The 16767-nt window shown below is 36.7% G+C and overlaps 5 protein-coding genes and 1 long non-coding RNA gene across 6 annotated transcripts; 2 read left to right on the forward strand and 4 right to left on the reverse strand.

Moving 5' to 3' along the window:
- Nucleotides 1-106: 106 nt before the first annotated feature.
- LOC110854556 lies at nucleotides 107-2302 on the reverse strand. The gene is made up of 5 exons (XM_022102999.2): nucleotides 2036-2302; nucleotides 1449-1809; nucleotides 976-1085; nucleotides 566-900; nucleotides 107-417 (listed from the first exon to the last, which is right to left on the reverse strand). Exons 2-5 carry the CDS (start codon nucleotides 1793-1795, stop codon nucleotides 349-351), a joined length of 861 nt encoding a protein of 286 aa, XP_021958691.1. The 5' UTR covers nucleotides 1796-1809; nucleotides 2036-2302; the 3' UTR covers nucleotides 107-348.
- Nucleotides 2303-3660: 1358 nt separating this feature from the next.
- LOC110854802 (mucin-17) lies at nucleotides 3661-8472 on the reverse strand. Its single transcript, XM_022103248.2, has 4 exons — nucleotides 7850-8472; nucleotides 7082-7391; nucleotides 5452-6800; nucleotides 3661-4761 (listed from the first exon to the last, which is right to left on the reverse strand). The coding sequence occupies exons 2-4, from the start codon at nucleotides 7366-7368 to the stop codon at nucleotides 3767-3769; spliced, it is 2631 nt and encodes an 876-aa protein (XP_021958940.1). The 5' UTR covers nucleotides 7369-7391; nucleotides 7850-8472; the 3' UTR covers nucleotides 3661-3766.
- Nucleotides 8473-8859: 387 nt separating this feature from the next.
- Nucleotides 8860-10398, reverse strand: LOC110854803 (mucin-2). Its single transcript, XM_035855442.1, has 2 exons — nucleotides 10269-10398; nucleotides 8860-9913 (listed from the first exon to the last, which is right to left on the reverse strand). Exon 2 carries the CDS (start codon nucleotides 9889-9891, stop codon nucleotides 8860-8862), a length of 1032 nt encoding a protein of 343 aa, XP_035711335.1. The 5' UTR covers nucleotides 9892-9913; nucleotides 10269-10398.
- A 2061-nt stretch (nucleotides 10399-12459) lies between these two features.
- Nucleotides 12460-13977, forward strand: LOC110854560 (glutathione S-transferase 1). The gene is made up of 3 exons (XM_022103002.2): nucleotides 12460-12715; nucleotides 12801-12968; nucleotides 13536-13977. The coding sequence occupies exons 1-3, from the start codon at nucleotides 12574-12576 to the stop codon at nucleotides 13868-13870; spliced, it is 645 nt and encodes a 214-aa protein (XP_021958694.1). The 5' UTR covers nucleotides 12460-12573; the 3' UTR covers nucleotides 13871-13977.
- Nucleotides 13974-14699, reverse strand: LOC118436797. Its single transcript, XR_004835706.1, has 2 exons — nucleotides 14344-14699; nucleotides 13974-14277 (listed from the first exon to the last, which is right to left on the reverse strand). It is a non-coding gene; the product is annotated as an uncharacterized LOC118436797 (long non-coding RNA).
- Nucleotides 14700-15106: 407 nt separating this feature from the next.
- LOC110854628 (threonine-rich protein) lies at nucleotides 15107-15755 on the forward strand. Its single transcript, XM_022103093.2, has 2 exons — nucleotides 15107-15250; nucleotides 15342-15755. The coding sequence occupies exons 1-2, from the start codon at nucleotides 15172-15174 to the stop codon at nucleotides 15662-15664; spliced, it is 402 nt and encodes a 133-aa protein (XP_021958785.1). The 5' UTR covers nucleotides 15107-15171; the 3' UTR covers nucleotides 15665-15755.
- The last annotated feature ends 1012 nt before the right edge of the window (nucleotides 15756-16767 follow it).

Raw genomic sequence — 16767 nt, forward strand, 5'->3', positions numbered from 1 at the left:
TCTTGATTATCCTGCTTACCGACAGACAGACGGACAAAGGCTTCACATAAAGTAGCTAAAGCTACTAAATAAGTTCTGAAACACGTGAACTATGAAACAAACTACATACACTTTGTGAGTTTGTATTTCTACAATTAAAATTTGACGATGGTTTTACGCCTGCGGGAACATTACTAAATCTAAAAATTTTGGATCCTAACAAAATTAACAATGTATGTATGTAAGATTAAGTAGCTACACTAAATTAGATTAGGGCAAACAGTGTGAGTCACAATAACCAATAGTCCTGATAATTAACATGGAAATATTAGCGTTCAAAATTTTGAATAATAACCAATTACAAATTTGTTATTCAAAGTAGCACGAAAAAACTTGGGCCAATACGTCTTGCCACATTTGCCAATCGAATTTCATTTCCTGCAAAATCAAAAAGTAGAAAAATTTAGAATCCCATCGGGACGAATTAAATCAACACCATTTAGGATTCAGAGTTTTGAAAAACGTTTTCGAAAGGGTGAAATTATTTTCCAGAATGGGATATTCACTTGGAGCAACCGAAACTTACCAGGAGGGCCTTATTGATCCCGCGAATACTGCGTTCTCGAATCTTATCGTGAATTTTGGGCTCCATTTTGGCAAACATTTTAAGTCCCATTGAGTTAATTATTTCGTTCCAGCGCTTAGTAATCATGGATCCGGTGAGGCCTTGAAATTTCACGTTAATTTGGGACATGCCGAGACCAAAGTCGAATTCCTTAAGGACCAATTCGCCTTCGTCGGAAAAACCAATTTCGATATGGACCTGGGTCTGGATTTTGTGCGATTCGATGACGACGCGACCTTTACCGTAAATCGGGATGGGAATTACCATCCGACCGAAGCCTTTTATGTGGTATTTTCCTAAATTTTGGATTTTGTTGAAATTCATGAGAATTAATATGTAAATTTAGTGTTTTAACTTGTAATGACACGCACCTGACACGGTTAGTTTATCGAGATAGACGGACAGGTTGGCCGACATGCCGATTACGTCGGTTTTGATATCTTGAACTTCAAAATTGGAAAGACCAGTGATGACGATTTCCCTGAAATTGTAAAAATATTACCAAATTTGGTTACCATAATTATCTGTAATTTCTCTGTTTCGACACTCTAAGAAATCCGGTATTAAAATAATTCTAAGCAGTATTCAAATATTTATGACTCTACTAAAATATTTATCAGTAAGAATGTGTAGTACAATGTATGCAGCTCGGTATTAAAGTTTTAGCATACCGGTAGAAAATTTTTATGAAACTGTATAATTATAATAGGTATTTGCGAAGCGGTAGCAACTTTACTACCGAAAAATCAGTACCAGATTTTTAAGTGTCTAAATGTTGTGAATGCATGCGGCTCATTTTGTATCCTTCAAAAATACTAATTTAGTAATTTGCACATTTACTCACGTGATATTTGCCGCCACATTATAATTATGTTTCGTTCCGACGAGATCCATTTCCATTTTGGGGATTTGAAAGGGTTCCATGGACGGAAGGCCGGGTGCTACGACGCCGTCCTTCATCTGTTTTTGCGTCTCGAGGACAAACTTTAAAATTATGATGGTCAGGGCGTCGTGTTCGCAAATATTTTCCTGGTCAAATTCCGGTGGCGGTGTTGGTCCCTCGGTCGTGGTAACTTCGGTAGTTTCCTCGTCATCATTCGACCAGAGAAAGTCGTCCCAATCCGCCCTCCCAGAGGGGACAAGTAAGGCGACAACGACGAGGAAAGTAAACTTGGAGAAGGGCATTTTCATAGAAATTGAAATTTCTACAATATTATTAATCTGAATTAATCTAAATTATTATTTGAGAGGATTAATTAATATTTTCACAAAATGTTTAATCTCAATTAACATCAATTTTTACTTTGGGAGGATTAATTTATATGTTTTCATAAACTCATTAATTTCAATTAATCTCAATTATTATTTCATGTGATTACAGAATTTATGTTTTCACAAAATGTTTAATTTCAATTAAAAATTAATTATTACCTATTACTTAATATGATTAATTATAGTCTAGTCAATTGTTACGTTATATTTCACTTTGAACTTATTTATTTCACGATTTAAATTGTAATTAATCCTGTTTTCGACAGCTTAATTAATTGCTGAGCATATTGCTAGATTATTTTATAAATTTCTTAGAATATATAAATTAACGCGGAAAAAGTTATTACGTAATTACGTAAGTTAATGCAGATAAGTACGTCGCAGATGATCAGTGACGATTCGAGATAAATAAGAGCATCATTTTTATATGGTTATACAAGACTTACTTATATAATTTGGGTGAAACACAAAATTCTTAATCCTTATCCAGGATGTGATTAGTAATGAATATGTCTGCTATATGCAAAGTGCTGTGCACTAAGGATGTTACGTATTACCAAAAAAACTGACGATATGTTTTGTGAATGCTCCTTCACGATATTTTTAACATTTTTCTGTGATTACCAAGAAAAATATGTAGGTACTCTCCATCCACCCAGGATTGAAGTTTTACAGAAATTTAGAATTCTGAGAAACTACGCATTGCCCGTCTCAAAGTTCCTTGTCAGTGTTATTTGAAGGAATTTAAGACTGACAGTGACGTAGTTTCTCATAATTCTCATTTTCTGTAAAAGTGCAATCCTACGTGGATGGAGAGTATTTCTGTATTTCTGGATATACATACTTACATACTTACTTATGTAAGAATGAGCAGAACTGGGTCCAGGTTAAGGTTATGGACCGTGCAGGAAAAATTTTGTACGAGTATGCGACACTAACACATAAATAATTTTTGCTATGCACAAACTAAATCATAAATTACTTTCAGATTCACAAAATTCTTGGTGCACGGTCCCTACAAAAATCAAACATTAATTGAAGTGAAGTTCTTAAGTAATTTTTATGGGTCAGACTATGTTTCGTATTTATGTGCATACATACATAGCTGTGTATTTACCTTTCAGTTAATGAGAAAAAATTTTATTAGTAAATATCTATCAATTGAATTCTGTTTAACCTATTTTTACCTCGATTCTTCAATATCCATGGAAACAGTATACTGAAAATTTGACGAAATTGTGCATGAAATGCAGGAAAATGTTAATGAGCTAGAAATGTGTCCAGATTTGTTCACATTTATAACGAAATTCATACCCATATCATATTGAAATTCATATTGATTTATTTTTACATAAATTTCACTTAAAAGTGAAATACATATGTACACAATTTTCGTAAATATACATTATTTTCATAAATTTTTCAATTTCATAAATATACATACTTATATTTATTGTTCACAATTACCTGCGTATTCTTCGTATCATAAAATAGCTTACGAAGAGAAAAATAGTGACCAAACTTTGTAAAAATCGGATTAGTATAACGCGATTCTTTATTATAAAATCTTACAACGTTTATAAAATCTCGTAACCGTCGTGAATTATTCTACGATACGAAGAAACAATAAATTCCCAATGATTTCCAGTTGTTCGTACACTCTTAAAAGTTACCCTCTTGAAAAGTAAATGCACGCTGAATTCTAAATTAATTAAACTATGTATACTAAATCCATAGTAAACTTTACTTGTTATCAAGTTAACGTTCCTCTGGATCTAGTTAAGTTGACTTCATTTAGGGTTTGGAGTGCATTTATTCTTCAAAATGGTAACACTATTTTTAAGAGTGTATTAAGAATGAAATTATTATTTTTTAAAATTATGCATCTATTTACAGGTCAGATCCGCACATTTCACAGACCTTCATAACTGATTGGTTGATGTAGGTGCAGAGACCACACTGAATTGGTGGCCCACCCGATCTTCGCGTGGTTTTTGGGGCTGATTCTTTCTCAGATTCTCTAAAGGCACCGCAAGCCTCGCAAACCTCAAGGGAATCCGGATTATGGAGCGTACAATACAAACAAGTCCATGAAATTAGGGTGAGATGTTCCTCGACCAATTGGGATAATGGCGGATTTTTCGTAGTTATGACACGGACACGATCGTCAAGGTATTCGTCGTCGTCCAGCGGGGGTGGATTTTTTGGGGGTGCGGGTGGCTGGTCGGGAGCAGTTGGCGGGGTGGCAATATTTTTAGGTGTTATGATTCGAAGGTCGTACGAGAATTCGTCATCGTCAAGCGGGGGTGGATTTTTAGGGGGAGCGGGGGGCGAGTCGGGGGAGATTAGCGGGCTGGCAAAAATTGGCGGACTGGTAAAAATTGCCGGGTCGACCGAAATTGGCGGGCTGACAGAAATTACTGAGCTTTCGATGATTGTCGGGCTGTTTTTAATTGGCCGGTCGACCGAAATTGGCGGGCTGGCAGAAATTGTCGAGCTTTCGGAAATTGGCGGGCTGTTTTTAATTGGCGTATTAGCAGAACTTAGCAGACTTTCGGAAATTTCTCGATTTGTCGATGTGACTTCAAAGTTTTTTCTTAGGCTTGGTTGCAACACTGGGTTGGATAGATTTTCCGTCGACCTTGCCCCCAAGATGGCGGGGATATTCAAATTTGCCGAATTAGAATAATTTAATGGTGACAGTTCCGTATTTGTGGAAAGATCCAGCATTGAGTGGAAATTTCTGGAAGAAAGTAGTCCAGCTTGTTGGGCGCGTCGTTCGAGAAATTGCCGACCAACGTCGGCCACGATTTCGCGCGTGGTCAACTTGGAAGTGGGCGGAGTTTCGTTGTCCGCAATTGACGAACTTGGCCCGGCTGCGGCATCTTTATAAGAATTAATATATTCGAGTTACACATTTTCAAAATACAAGAATTATAATTTTAAAAAATGATTGTTTAGATAAGGCCTAGTCCATATATTATGTTATCTGATAACAGTTATCATTTTCAATAATAAAGGGTAGGGTAAACTTCTTATCCTCTTTTTATCCTTCCTGTAATCCTGTTGGATTACGTTTCATAGATTTTAAATCTCACCCTATCCCTTTTTAAGGTCTTTACACGCTTTTAAATATCTAGTAGAGTCACATAGACACTCGGTATTGGTATTTACTTGGTAATAATTTCCTACCGGAGTGGTAGTATATTGTTCCTGAGTGGTAAATTTTTAATTACCACAACATTACTGAACGATAATTCCCGTTAATACCAGTGCCGGTTGAGTTACATATGTACTCCGGTCGGTAATAATTTAATACCAGTTTTCTAAGAGTGTATGTAAATCTCAAAAATGAGATCAGCTTTATGAGTTTTGAGATAAATGCAAGTTTTATGTAGTGCAAAACACCCTACGAGGTTATCAAATTGGGTGTACATACATTAAAATTAGGTTTTGGCTCAACCCACTTTTGAACGATTTTAGGATACAATTTACCTTAGAAGCGTGGTAGTGATGGAAATTTTAAGTATTTAATAAAATATTGACACCACGAAAGGCAAGAAATATGTATGTACCTGAGCGGGACAAAATCTGTGGGGATGTTGTAGCCGTGGAGAAATCGGTCATGGTAAAGCTTGGACGTTTTAGGTTGAGAAATTGTGACGATACAAAAGTAGAAGACGAAACTGACGGCGTGAAGGAGGAGCTTGTACTACTTGTGGGCAAAGTAGTTGTGGAATCGGCGGCAACAGGTGTAGTTGTCGACGTAGAAAGTGTAGAAATGGGGGACGAAGCTGTGTAGGAAAGGGCAGAAGGGGTAAAAAAGGAGGCAGAGGATGTAGAAATGGTGATCAGAGATTTGGAGGGCGAATTTGTAAAAATTGCGGCCAAAGGTGTTGAGGATGAAGTCGATTGAGTAGAAGTGGAGGTCGAAGGTTTCGAGGATGAAGTCGATTGTGTAGAAGTGGAGGTCGAAGGTGTCGAGGATGAAGTCGATTGTGTAAAAATGGGTGTCGAGGATGAAGTCGATTGTGTAAAAACGGGTGTCGAGGATGAAGTCGATTGTGTAAAAACGGCTGTCGAGGATAAAGTCGATTGTGTAAAAACGGGTGTCGAGGATGAAGTCGATTGTGTTGAAATGTTTGTCGATCGTGTCGAGGATGAAGTCGATTGTGTAAACACGGAGGCCGAAGGTGTCGAAATAGTGGCCAGGGGTTTAAAGGTCGAAGGTGTGGTAGATATTTCCCTTGTTGTTGCAGTGGTGGAACTCGCTGTCGACGCGCTCAATGTAACTGGACTCGTAGAACTATTTTCTGATGACGGTTGCGTTGTTAAAGATGGTCGCTTAGCCGATGACTTCGCAATTTGCGACATTTCCATCCATGGCATCGCTTGAACCCCAATTTTGCGAATCTTAAACAATATTTCTTGCTTACTAGCTGTAGGAGCTTGCTCGGCATCATGTGATCTCTTAATTTTGGCTGGATCTTCCCTCGCAACCCATTTGCCGTTAATCTTCTCCCAGACAAGACCATCATCATTTTCGGCGTCATATTTGTCACCGTGATCATAATAACTTTCTACGTCCCTGTCGTTACGAACAATTTCTACCGCACCGTCGTCTTCATCAGTTATCGCTTCAAAAATTGGAGGTTTACTATGAGCATGCGCACTAGGTGACATTGGAGTCAACTTTCGTACCCGGGCAGAGTTTAGTTCTTCTTGATTTTTCACAATCCGTGTGTATGGTCTTGGATTTTCCATTTGTGCGGATGGTTTAGTTTCAAAATCGCGTCGCAAAGTAAGCTTCGGGTAGTTTGTGGCTTGTTCAGCCGCCGAGAAACTTTCCGTCACTACTTCCGTAATAATGGGAGGAGTAAATGAAAAGAATTTCGCTTCCGAATTTCTTGTCGTTACGATTTGTCTGAAAAAGGGAATCAACGGATGTAATAAAGTAGTGAAAGATGGTGCTAAAATTTATGTTGGATATTGTATGTACAACATTATTGAATTGCTTGATTATTAGATTTAGCACTTTTGAAATGGGTCACGTCATCAAGTGGTTAACTTGCTCCATTTGAAAATTGTACGCCGATTTACAAAAAAAATTTAAGGGATGGACAGACAAAGAATGGGACGGACAAATCGGTCGCAATAAGTACCTCATCTATACTATTATTTTTTATAAAGAGTGAAGTCGCTTACTTCTCGGGCTCCTTCGCTGATGTCTGTTTTCCTTCAAACTCCTTCGCCTTTTTGTCACGTTCTGCTCGTTTTCTGAGCAAGTTGAGTATGAGTTTCTCTGCAAGCAGGTTTCTCGAGCCGCCAAATTCATACCGCACTTTGCACGTGGGACACAAGCCCTTGAGTTTGGGGAGGTGTTGAGAACAAATGTTGTGCCCGTTTTTGCACTGGTGGACCGGAATTTGGCACATGTCCAGGCAAACGGCGCACTCTAAAAGGTCTTCCAGGATTTCTTCACCTTCCGACATTTTCGTAATTGGGGGTGCTATAGCTACAATAAAACGAAAAATAGAGATCTACATAAATTTGGGGAAGTGCATGTTGAATTTGATCGATTTTTTTGCGAAGGAAATTGCACAGTTAATTATTTAGCAATTTTCCATATATCCGAATGTTTTTATTTTTGTTAATATTTACATGTTTTACTGTAAAATCCAACCTGTAACAAGATACTTTTACAGATTTGCGTAAAAAATTGTCTATAATTTCATGTACCAGATTTCAAAACATAAAACCTCAGACTTTTCATATCTATGTACGACATTTTTAACCGGTATAAACCAAAGCAAATTTTTAAAACTCTTCAAAAACCTTGAAAATTTATGAAATTCTATCAAAACCCATAAGAAATCAATTCTTTCAAATAATCGAATCGATTAAAGTTGTTGAATCACGTGAATAAAATGAATACCTATCGTAATTAATTATTTGGATGAGATGAGGCCTTACTTTTGCTGAAAAATAAATTCCTTTCAGGTGTGACTGGTTAGAGAGTGATGTGTAAGTATGTCTGGCGTAAGGACGAAATTGTGTACTGGTCAGATTGGAATGTGATGATGATTTAATACGGTCAGATGATAACTTCACTGTATGCACAAAGTTATCAGGATTATTGTGCTTTTGTCTCGACCATGAACGAATGATAAGCTGTGAATATTTAGACATGACGAGCTTGCATGTCCTTTGTAAGTTAAATATGATTTAATTGAGCATTTACTGAACAGGTGGCTACGCAAATTAATTAGCGTATGAAGTAAAAAGTCCATGAAACCACATCTATTTTTAATGGGAAAGATGCGGTTACTTTTATGTATATGTACACTTGTTGAGACAAATTCACCAAGTGTGTTCAGAAACTTCGAAATTTTTTAAATGCCCAAAAATTTATAAGGTTAAATATGTAAGTAATTTTAGGTTTGTCGACATGTCCGCAATTAGATTTATTGGCGTTTTCCCATCTGCTGAGCTCTACGAGCGAGATATTGACGCCCCACCTCCTCCACAATTTCTCGCGTGGTCATTTTGGAAGTCGTAGCTACAATTCTGCACTGCGGCTGAATCGTGACGGTATCTAAATAGAAATAATAAAGTTAGTTTTCTACGATTTTTTGAATCTTTTCAAAATTTTGTGAACTTAGGTACATAGTTCTTGTTTATGATAATACCCAAAAAGGTTATCATTTCGAGTACACTGTTAGAAATCCGGTAGGGTCAGGGAGGTATTAATTTATCTGTATTAAAGTTGTTACTGCTTGGTATTTATTGAAATTATACCGGTCCGTAAAAATTTGATGCCACTATTGTAAAACTTTAATACGCGGTTATTACTACGCGGTATTATTTATCAATACCTAGTTGGTAGAGTAATATACATACATGTATGAATACCGCGTGGTATTATTTTAATACTGGATTTTTAAGAGTGTTTATAGATATGTATGCTTGTACATATGTATGTATTAAAAAATTGTCTTGCCTAAATATATCGAGCTGGAGGAGCTGACTGATTTTGGTATGGCTTGGTCGTCGATCTTGGTCGTCGATGTGACCGCTATGGTCACAGGTGTGATTATCTTGATCATGGGTGTGACTGCTTTGGTCACAGGTGTGCTTATTTTGGTCGTGGGCGTGACTGCTTTGGTCACAGGTGTACTTATTTTGGTCGTGGGCGTGACCGCTATGGTCACAGGTGTGGTTATCTTGGTAATGGGCGTGACCGCTATGGTCACAGGTGTGGTTAGCTTGGTCGTAGGTGTGACTGCTTTGGTCACAGGTGTGCTTATTTTGGTCGTGGGCGTGACCGCTATGGTCACAGGTGTGCTTATTTTGGTCGTGGGCGTGACTGCTTTGGTCACAGGTGTACTTATTTTGGTCGTGGGCGGGACCGCTATGGTCACAGGTGTGGTTATCTTGGTAATGGGCGTGACCGCTATGGTCACAGGTGTGCTTATCTTGGTCGTGGGTGTGACCGCTATGGTCACAGGTGTGGTTATCTTAGTCATGGGTGTGACACCTATGGGCACAGGGGTGGTTATCGTGGTCGTGCATGGGGTTGTCATGGTCGTGGGTGTGGGTGTGGTGATCATTGTCGTGTGTGTGGTTATCATGGTCGTAGGTGTGACCGCCATGGTCACAGGTGGGCTGATTGTGGTCGTCTGTATCGTTACCGTAGCCGTCGGTGTTGTGGGCGTCGTCACAGATGACGTCGATGAGGTTATCGTTGTTGCAGGTGTTGCCGTTACAATTGGTGACGACGTCACTTCAGGTATACTTGATTCCACCTCAGTACCAATCGTTGTTGGTCGTTGCGCCGAGGGCGGTACCGGCATCACCAAAAATCCAATCTTGCGAATTTTAAACATTATTTCTTTCTGACTTCGTTCTCCGCCATTCGAATCTGACTCCGTGGCACCATTCTCGATGGGATCCTCCAGTTCAACCCATTTCCCATCAATCTTCACCCAATTTTCATCTCTTTGATCCTCCGACATTTCGTTAGTCGATGGGAAGTAACTAAAAATAACATTATTTAATTGGGGCAATCCGACATCAATCCTATCTTCAACGATAAAAACTAACTAAGTTCAATTAGAATCGAATTGGATAAAATTTGAAATCAAGGAAACCGTTTAATTTTTGTCTGAGTGATTATTGATTTTTACATTTTTATTTATTTTTCTAAGATAAATATAACTAATTTAAAGTTTCTGCATTGCCAAGTTTCTTGTAAGAATTTAAGAAGAGAAATTTTTATTTACCAGTAAATTCAGAAATCATGCTAATACCGAAGATTTTTATGAATATAGAAACTACCAAATTCCTGGCAAAAAAATCTCTGTATTTATGCCGAGTTGAAATTTATATTTACCGTCGTGTTCACGCACCTTTCCAGAAATATTGAAATTATACAGGTGAATTTTTGTTGCCTTTTTTGTTCAAAATTTACAATATTTTTTTACAATAAACTGGTTAAACCAATAATAAGCGTTTAGTGGTTGCTAAGCAGGGAATGTATGTATTACAAAGTGAATCACTGTTCAGATTTGATTGCGAGTGTTTGACAGGCTTAATCGATATCGTCATGCTTATCGAAATTGGTATGCTATTGTTTCGATTCGGCAGTTAAAACCATATCCTTATTAGGCATTATGGCGAGATGATGTATGCATCATTTCGCTGATGTACATAAATACATACATACTCATTATTGACGCTTCATTGGCAGACTGTTTACACTTTCGGTATGTGAATATGGCTTACATTTCAAGTAATTTTATGTGATTTGATGAGATTTCTGCGAAGTGTGTGGTTTATGCTAAATTAATATGTCACCCTGGGGAAAAATTGAACAACTTCGTTTAATATAAGTACCTATGTATATCCCTTCTTGATTTAATTATAGCCTGATATTCGAATTCAGCATGAAATTCTAAACATTTTCATGCCAACTCGAGATGTTTGGACCAACTTACATGTTTAGCATTGAAATTAAATTGAAAATGTGACTTTATCTTAATCGTCGCAAGTCAGAGAAAAATACTCAGAATTTCATGATTAATCCAAATATCAAGATAGTTTATCTTAGAATGCAAATATTTTTAAGCAACTCCATTTTCTCCCCGAAATATCACAGATCAAAGAACCCACAATTTTTGCAGAAATTTTTGCAATATTAATATGCGAAAGTTGTCATGAGTATGCCCAATATCAAGCTTATGCATACTCGAATACATAATGAGATTTGCAGAGCCGATGATGAGTGTAAATATGGACATATTTTAATGTCGCTATATTTTAAATATGGAAAGATCCTGGGTTGCGAAAATTATGTACATACAGAATAGTCCATAGCTGTTCATTTCATTTCACCACAATCCACAAAACCACAATCCACAAACCAATCCACCAACTACAATCCACAAAACCACAATCCACAAACCTTTCCACAAACTACAATCCACAATTCCACAAACTACAAACCTTTCCACAAACTACAATCCATAATTCCACAAACCACAAAAAAATCTTGTCCACTTTCCACACCACAGTCCACTTTGTTGATCCACACTGTGGTTTGAAAAGCTACATATTCTAATTATGTAGCTTTCCATACATAATTAAACACGTGTTTCACAATTTTTCATAATGCTCAATTGCAACGAAGTTTTAATGGTACACGTGAACGACAATTTGCATTTTTACCGCGAAATTTGAAGATACAAATTCCCGCTTACGGATTATAACATCGTTTTCAGTGTGCATTATGGAAAATCATGAAACGTGTTTAATCATTTATCTAAGGCTATATCATTCACAAGAATGCCACAAAACCTAACCATAACTACAAACTACAGACCGGTCCACATTTTGGACCAGTCTGTGGTTTTGTGGATTGTAGTTGTGGACTCCACAACTACAATCCACAAGTCCACAAACCACAAACGCTTCCACAAGCTACAATTCACAAATCCACAAACCACAAAGCTTTCCACAAACTACAATTTACAATTCCACAAACCACAAAAAAATCGTGTCCACTTTCCACACCACAGTCCACTTTGTGGATCCACACTGTGGTTTGAACAGCTATTCAATAGTCAGTCGGAGTGAGTGACTCGATCAATGCATAACTTAACAAGTTAGAGATCGCATTTAATTTTGTATACAGCGTATGCATTTTATTAATTTATTAACACATGGATATGTATGTATATATGTGCATACATAAAGCTATCATAATTTATACTGGTGTTATTTAATAAGGTTTGAGCACAAATCATGTAGAGGACAGATTATGCATATATATAATTAACAGTAGGGGTCGTGCACAGTAGGTGCGATCAGTTCAGGCTGTCAGAACGAGATCCGTTTAAGTACCCCAGTAGTCATAGAATAAAGTACTATTCCAAAATTATGAAGGCGTTTAAAAATACGAAATATGTACATACACCATCACATTTAAACTGTACCTGTGCAATCTACGCTGAAATATTTAAGTATATGCTTAAATCATATATACATGTTTATGTATAAATTTCAACTTTTGTGTGGCTTAAACCAGATGTTATTGGAAGCAGATAATTATTACTACTCAATATTTTAATGCACACAAATTTTGCAAAATACTTAAATTGATATCTAAATAATACACTTGATTAAATAAATTTATCGCCATGAGTGGCCAGGTAAAGTATAAATTGACCTATTTTAATCAGCGAGCACGTGGTGAACCGATTAGATTAATCTTCGCCGCAGCGAAGGTTCCGTATGAAGATTTTCGGATTGAGAAGAGTGGCTGGGGTCCGTTAAAGGAGGGTGAGGGGGGAGAAATCTCATGTTTTAAGTTATATTGCTGGAGGGGAATTAATCTGATAATTATATACTAATTACATATGTACAGATTACCCTTGGGGTCATCTCCCCTTGTTGGAGGTGGATGGCGTCAAATTGGCAGAATCTTCCGCCATTTGCCGATTTTTAGGTGAGAGGTTCCATCTAGCGGGAGATAGTGAGTGGGACGCGGCCAAGTGTGACGAGTACGTGAGTGCCATGATGGATTTAAGGACAAGTAAACATTTTTGATTCTTTTTTATGAAAAAAAACGGGTTTTAAAATTGTGTATGTAATTTTTGGGTTTATAAAGACTTGAAAAGTTGTGGGGTTCATAAAATTTGACAAAATTGGCAAAAATTTAATTCGTAAATAGACATACGTACGTATATAAATAGATTCTTCAAAATGTTTTACATTTTGGTTGGATAAAAAAACCTATTAGTTACAATTTTTGGTGCTGCGGAAATTATAGCTTTTGGTTGGAACAAAATAATTTTTTTTTGGGCACTATAAATTTGACCTTTCTTTAAAATCTGATCAATTCAAACAGATATCGATTTTTCCTTATAAAGGTTGCTACCACTTGGTATTAAAATTATATATATATATATGTACCCGTTCGTAAAAATTGCATACCGGAATGGTAAAATTTTAATACCGGACAAGTATCACATGGTATCATTTAGTTAAAGTCATGCATGTGTACCGTTAGGTATTATTTTAATTCTACATTTGTCAGAGTCTACGTAATATTTCAAAATTTTTCGGAACTTTAATATTTCATAATTACATATATTTTCAGATTGGTTAGCCTTCTTGCGCGAATCGGATCAAGAAAGGAAGGCAAAATTGAGGAAGGAATTTTTGGAAGAGCACGTGCCCAAAAATTTTGAGAAATTTGACAAGATTCTATCCTCTTCTGGAGGAGACTTTCTCCTCGGAGAAAAATATACCTGGGCCGATTTACATGTTGCTCATAATTTTGCATTTTTTGAAGAATGTGTGGATTCAACTATCTTATCGGAGTATCCTCGACTTGCAAAATTTGTCGGGGATGTGTTTGCCATTCCGCAGATTACAAAATGGGTCGAGACTCGCCCACAAAATTCTGATAAAGCGATTTTTTTCAACAAGTAAAAATTCATTTGTTCTCGTCTTAATTATGTTACTCGTGATAAAACACGTGAAACTTATTTGTATATCGAGAAATATAATACCAAATAAAATTGAACAAAGTAAATTAATTATGCATAATATCTGTAATTGGCAACTTAAATAATTATCATAATTAATTGAACACGTTTTGATTTTTCGATCTGACAATACTTTATAAAATGACACTTGAACACTTTATAAAATACGACTATACGAATTGCTGTCTAACCTTGAATAACACAACAGGGAACTGTATACAACTTTACCGAAGTAATCAAGAGAATAAGACATGTGAATTCATAATTTACATTTACATATACATATAATAAGAATACGTTGAATTATTTATAAATTTTCCGCCTAATGAAATGTAAATAATAAGTCCTTACCTGAAATAAAGTGATAAAATATTGTCATTATATGAGCCAAGATCAATGCATCTATTTATTTATTACCCTATTAAATATTCCTTAAGCATTTTGATGAGTGAATTTGCACAAAATAATGTAATCCGGATTTGACAACATACGTCAGGACGGAATGTAAATATGTACATCTGTAGACGTCTGCTCTCAGAAACGTATCTTATTCAAACGAAATGTGTCTGAAGCGAAGAAAAATATTAATTTCCTAACAAATTGAAATCTATGTATTACATATTTACATAATACTTTGGGATCTGAAATTAAATGTTCACCATAACCACTTCGTATTGAGGAATAATGGATACAAATTTTACATTTAGTATAATAAATATGTACGTGAACACTTATGTACATATGTATGTACACGTATTATTTTATTCGCAATAATAAAAATATATACCTAGGTAATGAATATGAAATACACCAATTTTGCTTAAACAAATTGTTACCATCTGGTAAAGTTTCGTACATAATTATCTATAAACTTACTGTTCATACCGAGTGTGACGTTGCTAATTGTATATATTTTTAAAAATCAATGCTTCTCCGAAATCACTACCAACCGCAAGACTTGCATATTTTAACAAACAAAAAATCTGTGCGGAGAATGACGCAAATTAACTTTATTTCTGTACACTTTATTGTATCATTAGCCAACTGGGTAAAGAATGATGAAATTTCAAAACAAGAATTTAATCGTGAATGAGTTACCATATTATTTACCCAGGTGCAAAATGTTACTGAATATTTCTCCTTAGTAAATACTACGAATAGGATGCAACCCGGTATAAAAACAGATCCACGCAATGTCACCAAGTCAGATACAACTTTTTGCTTAGCAAAAAATAAATCAAAAACATGAAATTTATCGTAGTTTTCGCCCTTCTCGTTGTCTCCGTGTGTGCCGCGCCACACAGGTTCGGTGGACGCGACAGCGGTAAGATTTAAAAAGAAATCTCATTTTACCCCAAAATTATTGGACAAACTCCCGGGAAATTTAATTATGTGTAATATATTCTTTGTTACAGGTGAGATGCAAGGATTCCGTCCATTCGGGGGACAACGCCCACCACCAATGTTCGGCGGGATGGGACCATTCGGCGGTTTCCGACCATTCGGCGGGATGAGACCACCATTCCAACAGGGTGGTCGACGACCATGCAGTTCCACGGCGGCCCCACAGACCACCACGTCCGCTGGTACGACGACCACCGCTGCGACCACCACTACCGCAGCCACGACCACGACCGCTGCTCCATCCACGACCACGGTTGCGACCACAACAGCTGATACGACCACGACAGCGGCTACGACCACGACAGCGGCTACGACTACGACCGTTGCTCCTTGAATTAATCGACTAGTTTAGCGTTGCAACTTGATTAATTGGCTGTGTAATATTTTAAATTTAAAATAAAACTTGAAATTCTTGCAAAAATGAAGGAGTATGTTATTTTTTGGTATTTGCATAGCTTAATTTGGTCAGAATTCACCTTAATATTGGTTCGGAATAACGGATGAGTTAAGTTAAGTTTGGAAGTAATATGGATCTATAGCCCTACGGTTACAAGTCAAATGAGCCGTCTAAACATACATATGCGTGTGATGGAGCTGGGAATCGTGTGTGTCAATGATTTTGTGTAAACTTGGATCGGTACTATTTGCCCATATATTTAGAGGTTTATTTAGTCAGTAAAAATAGTGTACAAATTAATTGTGGGGCAGATGAGACCGATGGAGAACAGACCGACCGTGACTGGTTGACATTGGGTAAAAGAATGGATAGGAATGATAATGATAATTTGGGTTTTATAGGAGGCCGGTCAAGGTGATCAGAGTTGTAAAATGGAGTAAAATGGAGACATACATAATAGGATAATTGAATTAGTTATGAAATGAGTTTACAATACATTGACTTAAATAGGAGTTTGAGAATGGTTCATAATTAAATTAGTCCGGAGATTAAAAATAAGGGAAATTAGTCATGAGATACAATAAGTTAAGATATGGAAAAACTGCATGGTATTCACTTTACAAACGTTGATTTAGCATTCTTAACAGCGTGCTTATGCAACTCAACGTTCTTATTTTTACCCTTTGAGCTGTTGACGAAATCTATGTATACCCTTGTTACCGCAATACGAAAAGCTCAACTCAGGGTATGCTACCCCGGGTTTTTGGGATATTGGGGTTTTGTGAGGTTTAGTGGGTTTTGGGGTAGCAAATCTGAGCAATACCCACGGGTTGTCCGGGTAGTCGGGATAGTCGGGATTTTCAAATTTAATAAAGTATTATAACCGGGAATTACTAATAATTCTAAAGTTAATTAGTTATGAAAATTAAATTAATAAGCGGCTGTGTTCAGAAATTACTTAAAAAGCTGAATTTTTTCAAAACCTAATACATGAGACACAGACTCAGTTTACCCCAAAAAACCCCGACTACCCGCAAAAC

Source organism: Folsomia candida, unplaced genomic scaffold, assembly GCF_002217175.1.
Source record: "Folsomia candida strain VU population unplaced genomic scaffold, ASM221717v1 Fcan01_Sc010, whole genome shotgun sequence".
Taxonomy (NCBI): Eukaryota; Metazoa; Arthropoda; class Collembola; order Entomobryomorpha; family Isotomidae; genus Folsomia; species Folsomia candida.